The 20470-nt window shown below is 43.2% G+C and overlaps 1 protein-coding gene across 2 annotated transcripts in view; it reads right to left on the bottom strand.

Moving 5' to 3' along the window:
* Positions 1–20470, bottom strand: part of khdrbs3 (KH domain containing, RNA binding, signal transduction associated 3) — a 121288-nt gene that overhangs the window by 23324 nt on the left and 77494 nt on the right. For both annotated transcript variants that reach the window (XR_002874181.2, XM_004074250.4), the window contains exons 6-7: positions 16990–17170; positions 5298–5380 (exon numbers count right to left, since the gene is read on the bottom strand). Coding sequence is in view for 1 of the 2 variants with exons in the window: in XM_004074250.4 (XP_004074298.1) it covers positions 5298–5380; positions 16990–17170 (264 nt within the window). In the remaining variant the exon portion in view is untranslated. The remainder of the gene's footprint in view (positions 1–5297; positions 5381–16989; positions 17171–20470) is intronic.

The following is a 20470-nucleotide window of genomic DNA, read 5'->3' as shown; positions in this document are numbered from 1 at the left end:
CGGGAAAAAGAAGGCCGTTCTCGTTGGTTTCTTTGCTTGAACAGCAAAGAAGCTTGAAGCTAAATGAGGAGATTTTGTTTTTGTTACAGTAAAAAGAATCAGAATCGTTTTCCTCCCCTTGCTGCATTTAGCCGTTCTTTCTGCTCAGATTTCCTCCTTCTTTCATCTATTTTTAGTCGTGCGTGTGAAGACGTCTTAGGATTGCTTCTTTCATTATCCAGCAGGAAAAGTGCTCTTATTTCTCTTGTTGCTAAATTGTACAACAGAAAATGTCTAAACAGACTACTTGGTCTTGATGAATGTAATAAGTTAACTGTTTTAATTGGTTAAATATTTAGAGTTTTCTCTTTGGTTCTGAACTTTGGAAAAAAACTTCATGCATAACCAGGAAGTGCCTTAAGAAAGAGGCTTCCTTAAATAATGGCTGGAGAAAAAGTCACTTTAGGCTCGATTTAGGAATACAAATACATTCATTAGCCCTACATTGTGGGAATTGCTTTGCTTTAGAAATTACAGTAAAAGTCATTAAAGAGAGAAAACAGTATAAAGACAAATTAAATAGAATTTCAAACTACAAACATGCTTGGGTTAGCACTAGGGGGTGACTGTGTTTGGGAGAAAGAGGGGCCCTGGGGCCAGAGGATTGAATCATGTGGGGTTTCACTGTATATAGTTCCCAAAAAGAAGTATTCAACCTTACTATTGAAAACACCACAAAAACACAAAACCTCATCACATTTTTTTGTCTAGTTTGAATATCTGACACTAAAGACAAAACTAACTTACTAGTAACTTTTAACTGAGATGTAACGACATTGTAATTCTTAATTACTTGGCTGGTCATTGGTTCTGAAAGCAAATTTTCTCTTGTAAGGAGTTTTTTGTTTTAGCGTTGTATAATAGTTTTACGTTTGATGTTCTTTGTGAATCCCACATTGCAAATGTATGTTACCACAGCAGGACAGATGTCTAAAGGGGACATACTTTCCCATAAAACTTAAGACTAAGTGATCCTAAAATGTGTTATTTTGGTCTCACTTGAAGATGATTATGGTCTGGACGTAAGAGTTGCTGGACTGTTGTAACCCCTAACATAGGATATATCTGGGGAAAATGTATAGGTATATTTACATTACAGATATAAAAACAATAATGTTCATCTTCTTATAACAATAGATTGGATTTTCTGCACTTTTCCAGACGCTCAAAGTGCTACAATGTGCATCACATTAAAAGCATCAGTGCAATGATTCAGATTTAGCCCAGTGGTTATTTTTCATCTGTAGTGCAGACAAATGTTTGAGTTGTCGACCTAAAAAACGATCAACAATTAAAAATATCAATAATATCAATATCAATGTACAGTGAAAATACAATCATAACACAACCAATTAAAATACCCACGAGTTATTGATGACAATGAACAGAAAATTGCATAGACAAACAGGGAGAGGCGCACATCGATTTCTTTAAATTCCTTTGATCTTTTTATCATCTGCATTATTTCTAGGGGTGTGTATTGGCAAGAGTCTGGCGATACTATACATATCCTGATGTTGTACTGGAACACATTTTTTCTCTTTTTCATTTTTTTAAATATGACTTAGGAAAACTCTACCTGATTTTTAATATATCTTTCATTGAAATACAATTGTAAAATTCAGTTTATTTAATGATCACAATATTAAGCACTGCAACTGGATCTCATACATAAGTTGCGTTTACCAAAGCAAATTCATAGTGCATTTATTTTGGTAACTTAAATTATATAAAGGGACAGTCAACATTGTCTGATTTTCATAACAAAATATTTTTCAGTTTAAGAAAAAAAAAGGAATGAATGTTCCTTAACCAATAAGGTTCTAAAGTATGATTGATGAAATAAAGTACTGTAACTGTTACAGTACAGTACTGTAGCTTCCTCAGTACTTTTAAACGGAGCATGAAACAGGAGCCTGAATGGCGCTTCAAAAGTAAAGAGGGAAAAAATACTAATTCTTTGCAGAAACATTAAAGTGTGATGATGAGGCAGCATGACAGGATGAAGGAGACGCTTTAATGTGGCAGAGATGCTTTGTTTACATATCAGTCTGCACTGCAGCCACGCTTTCTCACACACGGAGTAAAACAGTATCAGTCATCGCCACGACGTTGGCCCTTTTTCAGAGCGTTGTACACATCAGTCTGATCCATCAGGTCTCTAAACTAGAATCTATTGCTGTGAGGTTCTGCAGAACTTTGGCCCGCATTGCTGATAGCATTGTCGCTGATGCTAAATGCATCAGACGCTGTGAAGCTGCACTGCTTCCCTCGTTCTTATCTGATGGACACTCAGAAATAATGAAATAAATATCGTCCTGACAGCATTTTGAATCGATGTCGCCAACAGAACTATCGCAATATATTGCAGAATGGATCTTTTCTAACACCCCTAATTGTTTCTGCGAGTGTTTCTGGGCTTTCTGTTTTTTTATCTTTTGTTTTTGTAGCAGTGCCCTTTTATGTACCCAGTTTTACTCGATAAAAGGCAGATGGAAGCCCTCAGACTAACCTGAACTCTTTGCTTTTCTGTTTCTGTCAGACACAGCTTAAGCAGAGGATCCAGATAACGGGACAGAGAATGAAGATTTTAGCAGAGACTTTACCGTTTCACCTGTAATCAACCCAAAGTGCTTTGGTGCCTCATTAATGTTTTCCTGGAACCCCCTCCCACCCCCACCCCCACCTCAGCCTTTCCATATCCTGTGATGAGATGATGCGCCCCTCTCTCATCTTCTGCATTCATTTGCTCAGGACAGTTTTTCGAAGTGAAACGACATGTACTGGATTAAATTAACTTCAATATTACAGCTGGTGTTACTATTTTCTTTCCTTTTTGAGACATTTTTAGAAGTTTCCCACTCTTCCTTTTTCTTTTGAATGACAGTAATAAGATTTGAAAACATGTCCGGGTTTGAAACATAAGGCAGCTTCAGCTGGACATGTGTTTGCTGTCAGGCTGTAGAAGCTGCAGATTTTCAGCCGAATCCTGGACACAAATAAGGGGAGAAGTAAGTGAATCAGCTGTCTCTGGAGGCGGGGGCTTGTGAGTCTGGGCCCTATTAGCTGCTTCGTTCCCCTCCAGACAGCAGACATGAAAATCTCTTTGAGTCCCTGCAGCTCTCCTGCGAAGGACGCTTTTTCTCCTGTGCAGTCAACAAAGGCGGCACCAAAAACACACTTATTTACAGAAAAGAGCTGCGGGTTCCCGAGGCGAACCTCCACAGCGAGCGCCTGCACACCCGACACGCTCCAAGACAAAAACCCCTTCATGCTACAGGAGCAGAGGAGCCGTCTAGACCAGAAAAAAAATAACCACGGATGAGGCCTGAGTGATGTACAACCTGACACCTCCACAAAGGAAAACATCAGCTAACACAAGCCTCAGACGGAATTATGCGGCTTTTCTCCTCTCCAGAAGGTTTTTGTGCCTCCAGTTCAAAGTGGCAGCGAGCCTTTTCTGGAAGATGAGCAGGCGAATTCCACATCACTCCACACGCTTGAGAGTTGTGATGAAAACAGTGGAAGACAAAAAGCCTTTGACCTTGTGCAGCATGGCTGGTGTGATAGCTGCATGGACAGAAGAAAATCAATATTCTGCATTAATCTCCTCATGACCCTCTGTGAAATGGACCGCCACGGTTCTGAGACGGGCCCGACATCAAGAAGAAGGCCAGGGAAACTTCAAATGGGAGAAATGATTAAAGCAGAACAAGCAGCAGGTAATTCCCTGCAGGAAAGCCTCACTGCTCGTTTGCTGGGAAGCTCAAACTTCCTACAACACCATCGTATGTTCCAGTGTTCTTTGCTGATCTTAGAGGAACACTAAAAGGTCAGATGGAACATTTCATGCTTCACGAAACGCCTCGTCACGGCGTGCGTCCTCTCGCTTCAGAGCGAGCAGCAAAGCAGCGTAGAGACTCCATAAAGCAGCTCTGTGCATCTTCCTCTGCTTCACCACAAAGTTCTGCTGTCCTTCACTTTGGAGAAAAGCATTTTTTTTCTCCTTCAGTATTAACCTTTTAAAGTCCCACTCTGATTACCTTTTGGTACATTTTCCCAGCGGTCTTTTAATTATAAATGTAAATTTGAGAAAACTTAAAAACAGATACCAGCAAGAGCAACAACGAATGAGCTGGATATAGCTAATGATGACTCTGTTTTATTAATTTAATAACTGAAGGGGAAACACACACACACACACACACACAAAAGCTCAAATGTTGCCAAGTTGATGAAGCAAAAAAGTGTGCATTACTAGCTCAGGCGGTAGAGCAGGTCGTCTAATAACCGAAGGGTTGGTGGGTCGATCCCCACTCTCCCCAGCCAGCTGTAGCCCCCCGAGCGCGGCTAGTCTGCAGCTCACCGCTCCCCCTAGGGGATGGGTTAAAGTGCGGAGAACAATTTCCCCATTGTGGGATGAATAAAAGTAAATAAAAATATATTTTTTTAAAACGTTGGTGAAAAACTTCAAATTGCTGAAGATGACAATAATGTCTTCAACTCCTGAAGATTTTATTTTTTCTAATCGACTCAAAGTTATAGCTATAGATGTGTAACGCCTAAAAAGAACCACAAGCTAAATGTAAAAAGCCATCCACCATCCACATGTATCAAATACCTGACGTTTTCTAGGACATAGTTTCTGCAGAGGGGCAGGAGTTCAATAGAAATTCACCTCTGATGAACTCTTGCTGTGTGGGCAGGACTGTTGGCAGGGACTAACCCCGCCTCATTTCCCATCATCCCTTTGTTTGCGTTCTCTCCTGCTATCTTACAGCCCCTCTCACCCTCAATTAAACATGAGCGGTGCAACAAAAATGGCGAGCAATTATGGAGCCATCCAGCCGTCCAGTTTGGAGCCACCAATTTGTCTGAGTGGATGCATCAGAATGGAGCGGAGCAGGAAGCTGACTGATTGTAGCACCTATATCACTGCCAAGAGTATTTTTCGTCTGCTCTTGATTCACAACCATCTGAAGAAAGAAAGACTTTACTTTTTTTTATAAATGTCCTCCATCATGTCACAAAAATGTCACAAAAACATGTTACAGACCCTCTGCAATGAAACTTGTATTGTAATTAAAAAGATTCAAACTGCATTCTTTTCATCCACTTGCAGACTAATCAAAGAGCGTGTTAGTTAGGTGTTGCCGGCAACATGTCTGGTTAAACTGTGTGTTTTTAAGAGTCGGTGGAGATGAAACGTTGTCCTGCATGCACACATCCCACTGCAGGACTGTGAGCAGAACACTTACTTTTGTCCTTGATTACTGTAGTTGTTGTCGTACGACTCATATCCCTGGTCGTCATAGGTGGTTCCATAGCCGTCGTCGTATTCCTGAGGTAACAGAAAGAACCCAGTTAGAACAAAAGAAGAGTCATAAATGTAGAACCCCCCCCCTCATCGATGCTGGACCCCAGCTTTTTTCTGCTTCTTGTCTCCTCCCCGCTCTGAAACCATCTGAGGACGGCCACCTTCATCATCAACACCTCTGCCCCTTTCACCTCGGTTGGTGCTCTGACGATCTGCCCCCACCCACGGCATCTGACGCTCCACCAGAAGGAACATCAAAGCTGAGAGGAGCCACGCCCGTTCTAATGTAGGATAAATGGCACTCATGCCCCACAGAAGCGCCAAGCCCTCGTGACACTGTTGTCATCGCTCACACGCTTCCCGGATAATTCCAGCTGTTGTTTGTGAGTCTGAAAGGCACAGCAGAAGAAACGCTCATCCCATCGTTGTTAGCGCTCTAATTCCTGGTTAGAAATGTGCATTAGCCCAATAGTTGACTTTTATCTTTAATCCTGCAGAGACTGTGAAAGGCTTCTGGGTAAAAAGCAACAATCCTCCTGTCTGTATCGGGAGAGGTGTCTGCTGCGTTCAGGAAAGCAGCATGTTTGTTACGGAGAGTTTGTTGATTGTGTATGAGAACAGCAGCATAGGTTTTTACATCAGATCTCTTTTTTTTTTTTTTTTTTTACATAAAATCAGATGAAGGAACCAAAAGCCTCTGCAGCCGCGTGACTTTGGCAAAGATTCTCTTACTTTTATTGGTTAACAGAAGTCTGTTCCCTGCTCAGTCGTGTTTAGGAAACTATGAAATTGAATTTTATTTAGTGATCGTTGGTAGCTCAGGTTGATTGGGGGGTGGGTGGGGGGAGTCAGGCAGTCAGTTCTGAGTTTTTGCTTTCATTTACCTTCCGGTTCTTATTTGTGTTTCTGTCCTTCTGTCGTTGTTAGTTTGGTGGCATGGCCGTCCGCGGCAGACCCCTCAGTGTCTGCTTTCTACTTTGACTGACAGCTGTCGTAATCAGGGTTGATGGATCTGTTAGTTTGGAAGATTCCAGAGCATTTACATAAAGGTTCTGACCCAATGGCTCCTAATTCTCCTAAAAACACAAACGAATCAGCATCATTAAATCTGCTTCCTTGAAATGATCCTTAACTTCTGGCATGTTTATTTGTAATTAAAAGAATAAAATCCATATTTTCCATCCACTCAGGTCTCTAAGCCAAAGTTATTGTCTCGTCTTGTTGTTTTATCAATACAATCTTGTGTGGCAAAACCCTGAAAATGACTGTTATTTTGTGTGTCTGTGGACACATTGCAGGACATTGGAGGAACACCTTTTAAAGGTACCCAATCTGACTGACGGCACGGGCTGCTCTATGTGGATGGATGGAGGAATTCAGGGGAAAAGGCGATGGAACCAGGAACTTCTTTTGCATTTCAAGAGTCTTGTTCTTCCTGCTCTGCTGACAGAGGGTTAGTGTTACCTGAGAAAAGATCTGAGGGACTATTAGAGACATCTCCAGCTGTTCTGTCATTTCAGCTCCATACAAACTCTGAAGAGCAAAGTTTTGTTGAAGCTACTGAGTCCAGAAGAAAACTCAAGTCACAGCAAATAAAATTGTGATGACCAGAGATTAAAAACAACTACAGAGGATTCCCACAAAAAATTCAATCTCCAGTGAAGGATCTCAGCAGTAACAACATCTACTGTGATTCAGATCAGCTCTGCTTTCTGAGACCAAAGGAGGAGATTCTTACTGAGCAAAAGTGGACCACAGAGACACTGGTGGCTTCTGTTCTTATGGTGAAAATGTCTAATTCTAAATGGTGTAATGTGAGAAACTTTCAGAGAAGAGGGTAGATTCATCCAAAAAACCCTATTCAACAGCATCAACCATCTCTATGTGAGCCAAACAGCATTTCCAGTCCAATGTCAGAAGATGGAGAGAAGTGTCAAATATCAAAGGAAAACTCTGACGCAGGGAAATCTGAATGCAGGAGTGATGAACATGCAAACAACGCACTGATGGCTGAGACCTTTAATATCCTGCATCCTTTCACAGAGAGGGGCTGGGGCTTGGTTAAGCAGGCTGGAGTGCATGCTGAGACCTCCACTACAAACAAACAGAATCAATAAAGTTGATCTATACATCATGCATCCTCACCAAGACCAAAATGGCACAGAAAACTGGATCAAAGGCTGAGAAGGTGAAGCTTTGGTGCCGTAAGAGCCGTTTCTGCCTTTGTCACAGTGATCTGCAGAGATTTGCCCCAAAATAGTTTTTACTGAAGCAGGAATCTGGAGACCAAAAGGAAGGTCCAGTCTTTGGGAGGATTGGTGCCTTTGTAAGGATAGCATGGTTTTCTTGGACTGTTTACCAGGTTCCAGCTGCTGATAGTTAAACACCCTCAGTCCTCCTGAAGGTCTTCAGTCTGATCCAGATCTTTTACGTTCCGTCACGTTAAGGTTTTACGTTTGTGACACACAGATCAGTAACGGATTCTTTTCTCTTTGACTTCTACGTTTGTTCTCCTCAAAGTATAACAGGAGGGGTACAAACTGCACTTGCTAGGAAAAAATGATCCTATTTTAGAGCTTTTGAGGTAATTAAATGTAAATACCTCCAATCATTTCCAGCAGAGAGATGGAAACAGAGATCATGGCAGTTAAATTCACAAATGAGGTGTTTAGCCGAGCTCCGACTCTGAACTCCCAATGAACAGTGAATTGAGGAAAAAAAGAAGTTTCATTACAGTCTCACTTGGCTGCAGAGCAAACGGATGTGGAAAAGTCAACATCAAACATCTGATTGTGTTTGAAGCCAAGCATTCAGCAGTTAATGACACAGGATCAGGAAATGTTTGCTCTGAAAAGGCGGGTCTAATTAAAAATAATGAGCTGTGTGGGTTACAGCCGACCGGCGGCAAACCTGCAGCGCCGTTTCAATCCGACTGCGCAACAAACCCAAGGTGCACCCGGGTCAGAGTTCCGGGGGGGTCCGGCGACAAAGCTGGCGTCTCTCATGAAACCCCAAAAGGAAAAGGGATTTCAAATGAGCTGCTTTGAAGTCAAAGAGATGTGTCTGTGCTTTCAGCTCCTGCGTGTCTGCGGCTGACAATGTTCTCATGACAAACTGGAGGATTTGATTTGCTCATCATCAATAAACTGAAGAAAAAGTTCAGGAAAGTTACGGCCACAGCGGTGAACAAAGGTGATGCCAGACTCATGTAGCTGCACTTCCAAACATCCACACAAACACAAAGAATCAACCTTATCACTGTGAGAACGCAGGCCTGTAAGCAAAACCACGTGACTAACGAGCTCTTCCGTCATTGGCCAGGAATTTTGGGGCGGGCAAAAGAACAAGGGAAGAAAAACATGGAACTCCTGCGCTTTGCAATCCCTGTCGATAAAGTTCACTGATTCAAACTTTATATTTCGCAGATTAATTCTGACCGTCTGTATCAGGTACCACAATGACTTTTTCTACTTTTGCACGGCGAAGGCATGATGCAAGGCCGTTGCTGAGGAGACGTCGGCTAAGGAGGTACGCCGTTAAATGTTTACAGCATATCGATTGTGGGGAAATTAGTGAGAAGTACGTTGGATTTCCAGTGTTTGACTGAAACGAAGCAGCAGCCCAAAGACTTTTCTCAAATCAGTGATTCGTGGTGAGAGTTAGAAAGTCCTACATGACTCCGTTCCTGAATTCACCACGTTAAACCTTTCAGGATCCACTCTTACTAATCCTACCACCATCTTACCAGGTCAAACAGATCTTTGGACTCCAGTGTGTCATCAAATGTAATCCAAACAGGAGACTTCAACACCAGTCCAGACAATTCCAGTCTTCCCTTTGCCAGCCACTTTGCCCTGTGACTCCAGCAGTAAGTGAAAATACACTCCAGGTTAAAGGACACTCTTTGGATTTGGGCTGTCGCTCTGGTGTTGCCTCCTCAAAGCGTGCAGCTGATAATTTCATATTTCACACCATCTTCTTCTTCTTCACTCTGCCTCTCTGTACTAAAACTCATCAGGTCATCTCATTTTGGACTAGGAGCATTAATATTGATCCTCACCTGCATTTTCAATATTTATTTCCTTGATTCTGTGACTTCTCTTGATGAACTGGTTCCTCTGCATAATCATGCTTTAAGCTCTTTGGACTCCACTGTAAAAGACAAATGTCATCAGCTGCAATGTTTATGGAGAAGTACTTTGGATACAGAAATGTAATGACACCTCAGCCTCCAGATCAGCGTTTTTCAACCATCTTCCACGAGATGGGAAATGAGGGAAATTGCTCTCATTAACTGATCTAAAAACATTTCCCATCTCCAGGACATCAGCTCTTTGTTCATCCAAACAGGTCCTGATAAAACACTGAGAAATTAGGAATATGAATGATCATAAAATACTTTTTTCTTTGTGTTTATTTGATTAAATTAAAGACATTTTGATAAGAATGACGGTACTGCGATTTAGCCGTAACGCCAGCTGTTTTCTGAAAAGTCCCGCCCCTTTAACTGTCTCCACCAATCATTCTTGGAGTCTTAATCACATGTCATCAGTCTGACCAATCAGAAGTGGTTAAAGTCCTCACTTCATTTAGCTCGTAAAGTCGCTCAGTTCTAACAAAAATACCAGCTAAAGCTCGTCTTTAGCGGTGTAGCTTTCCACAGAATCCGGTTTCAGACTGTGGAACAAGTGAACAAAACAATGAAGCTCAGAGAAGAGAGTCTGTCTGGGCTTTACTGAATTTGCCACTTTGCCTAGTGGGAGATGCACTACATCTCCCACGAGGCAAAGTGACAGCGTCTCAGCGCACAATGAGTCTTCCTTTGACGTCTTGAAACAACAACGAACACACATCAAACAGTTTTTAAATCTTCTAACTGAACTTTTATTACATCTTTTAGAAAAAACAGCTGCAGCTTCCAGCTTTTTCTGCCACAATTATCACAAAAATGCATGTGAGATCATGGAAGGACTGTAGATCAATACAGACTATGAGTTTCCCCTTTTTTATTTTTGGATGCTGGTGTGCCGCGGGATTTTTATCAAGGTTAAAGTGTGCCGTGGCTCAAAAAGGTTGAAAAACACTGCTCTAGAAGCATCACACAAACCAAATCCAGTAACTTCTCTGGTGTCCTTAACTCCAAGAAAATAATATTAAGACCTTCTAGCATTCTGCTGCTCTGCCCCCTGGCTCTGGAATTTACTGCCTCCTGACCTCCGAATCATTGGCGCTCTCTCACAATTCACCAAGACACTAAAAACACAACTTATCCAGCTTGCATAAAATGCATTTCCTACTGTACATTTTATTACTTTTCACTTTCACTATTATATACAGCAACCTTGGGTTCCTAGAAAGGCGCCTAACAAATAAAATTCAGTATTTTTATTGTTTCTATGATCTAGTAAAGTTTACAACAAAACTTTCAGATGACGGTTGCAATACCCTTTTACTGTTTCTTTATGTCAAATTTCATAGAAATGATGAAGAACTTTGTTTTGTCCCCACACCATTCTGCATCTGAAACTGGTCCAATCCTGCCTCCTCAATCTCATTTCTTTAATTTTATCCTTTATCCACACTTCACTCATCACTAGTCTTGTTTCCTCCACTTAGAAAACAGCCACTGTCTCTCCTTTATCTGCTTCAGATTCCACAAATTTAAAATCCTTCAACCTTCAAGTAAACTCAAGAATACTTGAAATTTTGGACTTACTACCACCTCACCAAAATCTTTTTAATGAGCAATTCCAGTGTATTTCCATCCTAACCACTGCACAGAAACCACCAATGACCTCCTCAAAACCTCCTTTCTGTGCCATTTGACTGTTTCAGGACCACGGAGAGCGGAGCTTTCCGCCGCTCTGCTAACCCTAACTCTTTCAAAACCCTCAAAATGATATCCCTTTAAAGAAATTCTACGAAAAAAAAAAAAAAAAAAAAAAAAAAAAAGAAATTCCCAAACTCATCTGTTTAGAAAAGATTTACTGTAAAAGTGAAACTCTTAAATTCTTTCTACATTTCACCTGGTTGTTCAATTTCAAATCTCATGCTCATGATTTGGTTGAAATGAATTGAAAATGATTTAACATGGTTTGACTCTGATAATCAAGTTTAACTGTGGAGTCGTTTGTGTTCAATCAATAATGTAAACAAATGAGCAGTTTATCAAGAATCAATTATAGTGAGGTTTAGGTAAAAATCCTCAAAAAGTGTTTTTAAAAGGAAGCAATATGACTCCCATTGTCCCATTTTTAAACACAATCCAGAACCTAAAAGGATTCATGAATGACATAGTTGTTGATTTATTATGCCAAAGTTTACTGCATTAAATATGTGTGTGTGTATGTGTATGTGTATGTGTGTGGGGAGGGGAGGGGGGGGGGGGGGGGTAAAACTCTCCAGTGTGGGAAACTGGAGTTGATCTCAGGATAGATGACACCATCTGTCTGCTTCAGAGACATTTCTTTGTGTTAACATGGGCTTTAAATAGACGTCACTCTCTTTTCCTCAGATGTACCTTTACCTGTTTTTTTTTCTTCCCACACATCCACAAACTGCTTCAGGTTTTCTTTAAATCAGAAGCCTTGAATCTGTCCCAGCCTGAAGTGAGTCAGACGTGCGGCGATCAAACGCACGAGTCAGACGGTCGCTGATCTGACTCCCAACGTGGTCTTAACCTTGTTAGTGGCTCTATCTAGGAGCTGTCCCCTCACGCTGAAGGAGTCGCATTAAACTTTAACAATGGCGTGTTATTGGCATTTATCTGAGCAGCTACTCCATAATTGAGTTACACAGAGCAAAGATAAGGCCTGGCCTCTGAGGCACTCAGGACTAACAGAGGCTTTGGCACGGCGTGCTGCAACAGCACTATCACCGCCGCTCCTCTGTGCTCGACAACAGCGCTGTAACAGACACCGGGGCAGAGCGCTCAACAACATTCACCTGCGGACGCTCCTCACATTATTGGCCCAACATTATGCGCTCCAGCTGCTGCCATTAGCAGGAAGGTGTGGTGAATACACAGAGAGGGAGCAAATGAAGGAGATGAATGAGCGAGGCAAAGCTCTGTTCATCCCCGACAGCGTGTCTGCTCCAAGACAAGCATCTGTGTGAAGCGTCGAACAATAAAAGCAACACAAATCCCACATATTGCTCTGTGGAGAGCAAATAATCCAGAGGTTGCAACCCTCTGCCATTAATCATGGTCTAGATTTTATAAAAGTAGCTTTTTGTCATTTCTTCAGCTCCTCCTGCCAGCATTTTTCAGAAAGCTGAACAGGCTGAATTCTGCTGGAGCTGTTTTCGCTGCAGGGTACAAATAATACTCACACCATCAGACGGAGAATGCCAAGAATCTGGGCCTCATGCATCAAGTTGAAGTATCACTTCCTTGTGTTTTGTCTGACTAATCCCTTTTTCCTGTCCAGCTTTCACACGTTTGGTTAGGATCTTAGGAGAGGTTTTCTACAGTCTGTGCATGTTTGCCAAGCATAACCTCAGGAAAAAATGATCCTGCAGGCATCCATCACTGACCCCTCTGTCTGTTTCCACCTGCCGGTCCTGCGTGGAGACAGGAAGCCCTGGAGCTTACCTGAGCACAGACGCCACACAGGTGAAGCACCCCCTCATCATCTGCCTATGATTTAGAGAAAGGCTGATCTAGTGAGGCTTCAAGAAGGAAGACTCGAAGCTCCAACAAGAACAGACCACCACAACAGAACCAACTCTAAGAGGGGGGTCTGGAGATTTAGCGTCATTCCTGTTATCAGGAGAGAGCCAAAGAGTGAAGCAGCCTAAACCAAATACTGCAGCTCCAACAACTGATCATTTGGGGGCGCCGTTGTCTGAGGTCGCCTCTGACTAGAAAGCAGAAAAGCAGGAAGTACGACAGCAGCTAGTCCCATTGTTCTCCACTGATTATGTATGAAGAAGCTCCTCCCATTTACCCAGCAAACTTCCAAACCTCTCTATGATTCCTGCGTGACTTGGTCCCATTTCTGACCAAATGGAGATCAGGACAGGACTAAAGTCAAAGCTTAAAGACAACTCAAATGGCGCATGACCTGGAAGTCCACTGGGAATCCACAAAATCTGCGTTATTGAAAACCTTCACCAAAAAAGGACTCTATTTGAATAATTTAACTCTTAGTCTCATGCAGCTATAGGAGTGCTGCAGGTTTTGGGTGGTCTGTTTGCTGCGTTCACACCGAAGGCGATTAGTGAGTTACGTAAATTCACGTCGGCCGCTGCTATTTGGATCCACGGCGAATTCTCTGCTCGACACCTGTCAAAAATGTGTTCATGAGCTTGACGCCCCAGATGTGTGTGGGAGGGGCCACTGCCAAATGTTTTTAGCCTGATTGATACATGGAGCTGTGTCTGTGGTTATCTCATTTACAATGGATGGAAGACATGGATGATGTTCAGAGATCAGGTTTATTTATTTTAAAGAGCTCTACACAAACATCGGTAATCACGTCTGGATTCATGACATCTTTCAGAGACTGTCTCACATTATCCCGAGGGGGAAAAGAATAACTTTGGGGAATTTTTATTATTGTCTTGATGCAAATAGGAAAAATAGCTTAAAGTTCAGGTCGAGACTGAGATGCTGGACTGACGTGCTGCGCCCGACTCTCAAATTACACTGCTAAACATCAGATCGGGTCTGTACATTCACTTAACATTGAAACTGGGCGCCTCTGCTGAACGGACCGCGTTTGGTGGGAACACATCTTTGCAGTTTCCTTGTGGCTCATGTAGGGACCTCATGAAAATGGGACGTACTATTGTTGCAAGTTTGGTAAGTGTGTTGTTTAGTAATTGTAAGTTAAGTTACACGCACTTTATGGCGATTGAATGACGCTGTCCTACGGTGTCCTAATGCCACACTTTAGTCATTAGAAAGGTGTGAGTCCTGGCCTTTTTACTGACCGTTCGCAAATGCTGCACACATGGCGTTCTTGGGATACATAAGTGATGTGTCTGATTATCCAATTTCCTCTTTTCCAACAGTCTGACTGCATGTCACACACATTTATCACATAAACAGTACTAACGGGCTCCTTGCACAGTCTGCAAGATTTGGGAGGGGGGTTCGAAAAAAAACAATCTGTATGACCTGCCTGCACCTTACCCACTTCCCCCTTACTTAACCTAACGTGTTGTCCAGGTGTTCACTATGACCTGTGGCACACAGCATGGCTGTAGAAAAAAAGTGCATGAATATTTTCTCTGTTCTGGTTCCCTGAGTGCTCTACGGCCGTAAAATTTCCTGAGGGCCCCCTGGGTCCCCATACAGATTTGACCACAGCCCATATCCACCCATATGGGCAGTTGGGACAAAGGCTTTAGGGGCCACATCCAAAAATTCTCAATCAGATGTGTGCCTAAGGGAACTTCTTAAAAAGTGGTCAGCAGCTACAGACACTGAATAAACACTGAAATATCCAAGGACCAGGAATTCCAGGGAATTTTAAATAATTTGCACCCAAGGCTCAGAAAAAAAACAATACATTGTCACTGCAAATCTTACGTGGAGCTAATTTGACATTTTACATCATATTTTAATGGTTTATAAAACTCTATTCTATTCTAGAAACTGAAATCTTTTCTCAGCCAGAGTGTTGCAGGACATCAAGGACAGGATCTTAAGTAAAACCTCCTCAGAGTTTCATTCAGTCTCACTCAAAGGCAGACAGACCCAGCTTCACAAAACCCCTGTGGTCTTTTTCCATATCAAAGATGCTGGAATGAGGATTATTAGTCACGCCGCCTTGTTTCCACAATGACAAATATGACAGGTTTAATTTCTCTCTGGTGGGATTTGCTGCAGGTAAGACAGAAATCTTAATGTGCCTAATGGATTACACCAAATGAGGTTTGGCTGCCATCATAACCATTCAAGACCGATGGGGAAGCCAAGATTGGATCAATGGATAATAACATTTTCTGCTATTTTGTTTGGCAACAGTTGGATTGAGGGTAATTTGCTGCTGATTCAGGCAGAAGCTTGCAGGAAAGTTGATCAGCAAACCAGCCAAAGATGAAGCGTTTATGCTCATCCAGGGTTCCTTTGTCTACAAAGGTGGAGGAGAATGCGTTTTTTTGTCCAGCTGGGTGGGGGCCGTGGCCTTTCGACATACATTTTCTGCAAGAAAAGACTGAATAGACGACAAGCAGAGAAAATGTCCTTTCACCAGCGATTAAAAAAGCTGTCAGAGAGCACCGCCCTGTCTTTGAGATTCATTCATATAGCACAAAGCAGCTCATTCAGCAGACAATTTGCAGCAACGAGGCCAGATTTATCATGCAGCAGATGTTGGGGGTCTCCTTCTTCCTCCCATCCAGACGCACAGGTGCAGGTGTCGAGGGACGCAGTTTACCACGGCGACAATGATGGGAAACAGCTGGCCCACGACTCATTCTGCACGACCTCCGCACACTTGATTTGCAACCTCGGAATAAAGCTGTCAGACGTGGTTATGGGGGCTGTGGGGACTGCAGGGGCAGCTTCTGTGCTCCTGCAGACTAAACGTGTGTCTCTGGGGACTTCGCTCTGACAGAGTCCCACGGTTTCATATGCGGCTCCAGACATTTTTGAAGACGATGGAGCAGCAAAAGCTCCACGACAGATCATCATGCCAAACGCGTGTTCACATGATTCGTGCGTGTTCACATGATCCATATGTGTTCTTATGATCCATGCGTGTTCTCATGATTCAAACCAGATGAAGCCCAACAATACTTTAGCAGCTTCTATAATCTTAGGCGATCTCAGAGTTTTTTTATCAACTACTGCAGGTGGTTTGCGACAGAGAGGACCCCACCCCCACCCCCACCCCGATTAAAAAAACTGGAATCAAAGAGCAAAGTGTCTTAGAAGACTGCTGCATGATCAGTAGCTGATCAAACTGAAGGATTATTTTGGTGATGATGGAAAAAGCTCAAACTGTGATAAGTTGTGGATTCAGTTTTAATGAGGCTTTCTTCCAATCCACCTCTAAGAAGCAAAACTCTGATGTCTGACAGCAATCGGCGCAGACGAGGACTCGGGTCTCCGGCGTCTGCACTGCCCGACAGCAGCTGAAGATGCAGCTAATGTTCTGTTTTCAGAAAAGAAAAAATAAATATAAAGACTCATCTTCTTCTCAAGGAGGTTTGTGAAGATTCCTTTGGTTACAGTCTCACATGTAGACGCTGCAACGCCATCATGACCGGAGCCGTTACAGGGAAACAAATGATGCAAACAGGAAGCCGATCACTGTGAGCTCCCATCAGGACTTGTTCTAATCGGGATGATGGTATCAGAGTTTAATCGCTTTTGTCTCTACAGATCAGCCAGAAACCAATGAGAAGCTTCCAAATGTTTTCTTCAAAACTTTGATTTATCATTTTGAACATCAGTATGACTCATGGACTTTCAGATAAGCGTCATAATGTTTGTGTCTTGACATTTGGTGAGGAAGCATCACCCATGTAGGACGTTTACATCACTTTACCACCCCCCCAAATGGTCTCTTCCCTTGTTTATACTATGGATCCGGCTCTGGATCCGGCTCTGGATCCGGCTCTGGATCCGGATCTCAGAGTATTCACATGGATGGACGGGCTTTGGACGATGTACTCACATATTCACCGTACGTCTCCTGCACTATGGGGGGGGCTGGCCTGTAGCCGGCAGCGGGCAGGGCGCCTCGGGCTCTCTGGACTCCTCTCGCTCTGGAGGAGGGAGCCCTGCTGGGGGGGGCTCCTCTGGGGGCTGCTCCTCGAGGCACGGCTCCGTGGAGAGGGGGAACTCCTCCACGAGTCCTGAGAAAACACAAATCGGACAAAAAAAAAAAACTGTCAGGATAGGAAGGGCTGCTCCCCGCCTCATCTTCTTCAGCAGGATTCATAGAGGTGGTGAGTGGAAGGCAGGTTACAGGTGTGGGTGGGGGGAGGAACAGGGGAGAGGGAGTCAGGTTCATTACTCAAAGCCCAGCATGTCTCAGACCTGAGAAGCCTCCGGTCTCTTCAGAATAAGAAAATGTTTCTTTGTGCTTCGGAGGAAGCCTGAAATGCTGAGGAGATCCGCTCTGTACAACGCTGTCACTCAGCTTCCTGGTTGAACCACCAGTTAAAGGATTTGACGAGAAAAGAGGAAAGAAAGTCCGGCTCTCCAACCCTTTTCACGCAAACATAACTTTCTTCTGAAAGGAGTTAAGTGCTCTGACAGAGCAGCAGAGTTGTTCTTCGCATCGCTTGCTGTCTATGTTTTCCGTTTTAGCTGCTTTCTCTGCGTCTGTGTTGAACCATCCAGCATTAGGGCAACGGAAGAAAAAGACGAAACCCAAATCGTCTGACTAATGGGGACAGCAGGGAGCGTGGCGGGGAAAAGAAAACGCACGAGTGACAGAAGAGTCCCCTTTAAAAAATGGGCATTTTTATTTCAGAAACAGCTCAAGAAAAAAGAAAGCAAAAGCGATCTCTACTGATCAAAACCATGTGACCTTCCTCTGGGACCTTTGCATCCCGACACTCAAACCACACGCAGTAAACGCTAATTAACAGTATCATTTAAAACACAGCCAATTATAATCCCACTCACTGTGAGACAAACACTTCATCTCTGTGACCTTGTTTTTCTTAAATTCTGGAGACCAATATTAGAAACAAGAAACTGTAAACATCACTGAGCTTCGGAAGCACAGAAGCAGAGCGAAGAGCATCTCTGCTTTTCCTCAGGAAGTGAGGGAAGGAGGCAGTGATTCCTAATTCAGATGAAATGCCAGCTGGAAATCAGTTTAACTGGGGAGGGGTGTGTCTGTGGAGGGTTGGAGCCATGAGGAAGACCTGCATCCAGACGTTGGTATGCTGATGCATTCTGAATGACTTTCATAGGAGAAAAGAACGCCCCTGAAAAAGTCCCATACCATCATCCTCCCTCCACCAAATTCTCTCAGGTTTGAGAAGGTTTAGGAGAGGGTTTTTTTTTTTTTATCTTGCAGGAACCTTTCAGTTCTCGACTTTTAACTATTAGATTTTAGGTAGGTAAAATCTACTTTTCTGCAAATAAAAGTGGCGCAAGGAAGGAGCAGAACAATGTGCATGTACACAACAGCAACACAACATGTTTTCTGCAGGCTCCACTAGACTCGACCTCTTCTTCCTTTGCTCCGCCCCCCACCCCTCTATCAGTGGTAGGATTGCATGCACACCATGTTTTCTGATTGACGTTTTTTTTTTATAGAGAAACTCAGCTTTGAATGAGCAAACAGGAGAAACATTTGAGCAACGACCCCCATCAACCAGGACACGGAGCGCCATGTTCTCTGTCACGTGTTCTCCTCATCATGGCAGGAGGGGGGTGTTGCACTTTGAGCAGGTCAGTTTAAATGATCGTTCATAGAGTTAAAATACTGACATAAAGTTCACTGCACATCAACACATTTATTCTGGTGCAGAAATCAAGCGCATTTGCAGAATTTTACGTTCTACACGTGAGGATATGTGCTATCTATAAGGAGTGTCCAATTCCACTCCAGGGTGGGGGGAGGGTGGGGGACGTCCTCCACTGATCCAGGTGATCAGCAGCAGGTGGGACAGCGATGAGAGGGCTGTGACGGAACACCCCTGTGAACACTGATGGTATCTTCCATGGCAGAGCTGTGTAACATCGTAAGGTGAAGTTCATGCAGCAGCAAGGATGGAATAACAAAAAGGAGCTTCACCCCCTAACATGATGACCGACATTATTATTAAACATCCAGCTGGCTGTGATGAAGGCACAGATCACAGTTTGAAATCTTCTTTCACAACCTGTGAGCTGGAAGAACCATAAGCACTTCAGAGATGCAGATCCGGTTAAAAACAAAAAACAAACATCTGGTCTCTTTGCTCCACATATTAATCCTTTGGTTTAAATGACAAAAAACGTAAAAGAGAAGGGAAATGGGTCATTTTTAACCAACTGACAGGACACACACACTATATTTATTGTACAACCTAATCAGTGATACAAAAGGAATAACTTTATGGAGTTTGTGTCATCTAAAAGTCTTTTGTCATATGACATATGTAAAATATGTAACTGTGATTTTAAACTCTAATCTGATCAGTGTTTTATTTTGAAAGATCAGTTGGGTCACACAGCAGTAGCCCCAGCTATGACCCGTTTCCTGTTTCTGTCCAGAATTCAGTGAGGTGGATTCAAACTGCTGATTGGATCTGTTGTTTGTCTTCAGGCGACAAAACAGAACAAACAGAAAAAGTGAAACTTAAAAAGGAAAATATCCTTTTTTTTGTCTTACCAGGAAGTCAATTATCTAGGATTTTCTTTCTGTGATTCTCGCTGAGCTTTGCACGCCGTCAGCACTGACGGAGACAGCGTGGCTCATTTTTCAGCTCACAGAAGAAGCTGCATAATGCCGCTCATTCTTGTAAAATGTATGAAACCGCCCCCGCTCCCACAATGAAGGGGGGGCTCTCAATTTTAAATTGCTTCTATCAGAGGAGGGACGGGATCGTCGTGCACCGCTCGTAAATTTTCCTCCGTCTGCTTGCAGAAAAGCAGGTTTTATGCGGGTTCAGATTCCTGCCATGGTTCACGGCGTCCGAGTCACATCCTGTTCGTGACGGAGCCGATGTGGCCTGCGAGCGCAAATCTGTGGAGCTCCATAAGGCTCTTTGCTTTCAGCTGAAACCATCACACCAGCCTGATCGCAGTTCAGATGCTTAGATCTAGTGGTTTTGGTGCTGAAGAGCATCGGACAGATGCTCTGTTCCCATCAGGATCCAGCTTGTGTGTTCAGGTAGGATCGCCATGCTTCCTTCACATATTCAGATTTCACATTAAAAGCAGACACTTTGTGTTGCAGATGAGGGAAATCAACATTTACAGGAGGATCACTATAAAAAAAGCAGAGACGCATGAATGTAGATGGAAAGATTGAGTGAGATTTCTGCAGCCTCCTCTGCTCAGACGCCCCCGCCGCTGTTTGTGACGCGCGGCCCATTGTGGTTCTGCCGGATTGAAAAAGGTAATACAATCTGCTGTGGTCAGTTTAGCACAGAAAATTGTCTTTTCAGGTGGGAAAATCGAATTCTTTGTGACTTTGTGGGAAGTCACAA

This window comes from Oryzias latipes, chromosome 11 (genome assembly GCF_053564925.1).
Source record: "Oryzias latipes strain Hd-rR chromosome 11, Olatipes_Hd-rR_3.1".
Lineage (NCBI taxonomy): Eukaryota > Metazoa > Chordata > Actinopteri > Beloniformes > Adrianichthyidae > Oryzias > Oryzias latipes.
Note: the sequence above shows the minus strand (reverse complement) of the source record. Positions and strands in the feature narration are given on the sequence as shown.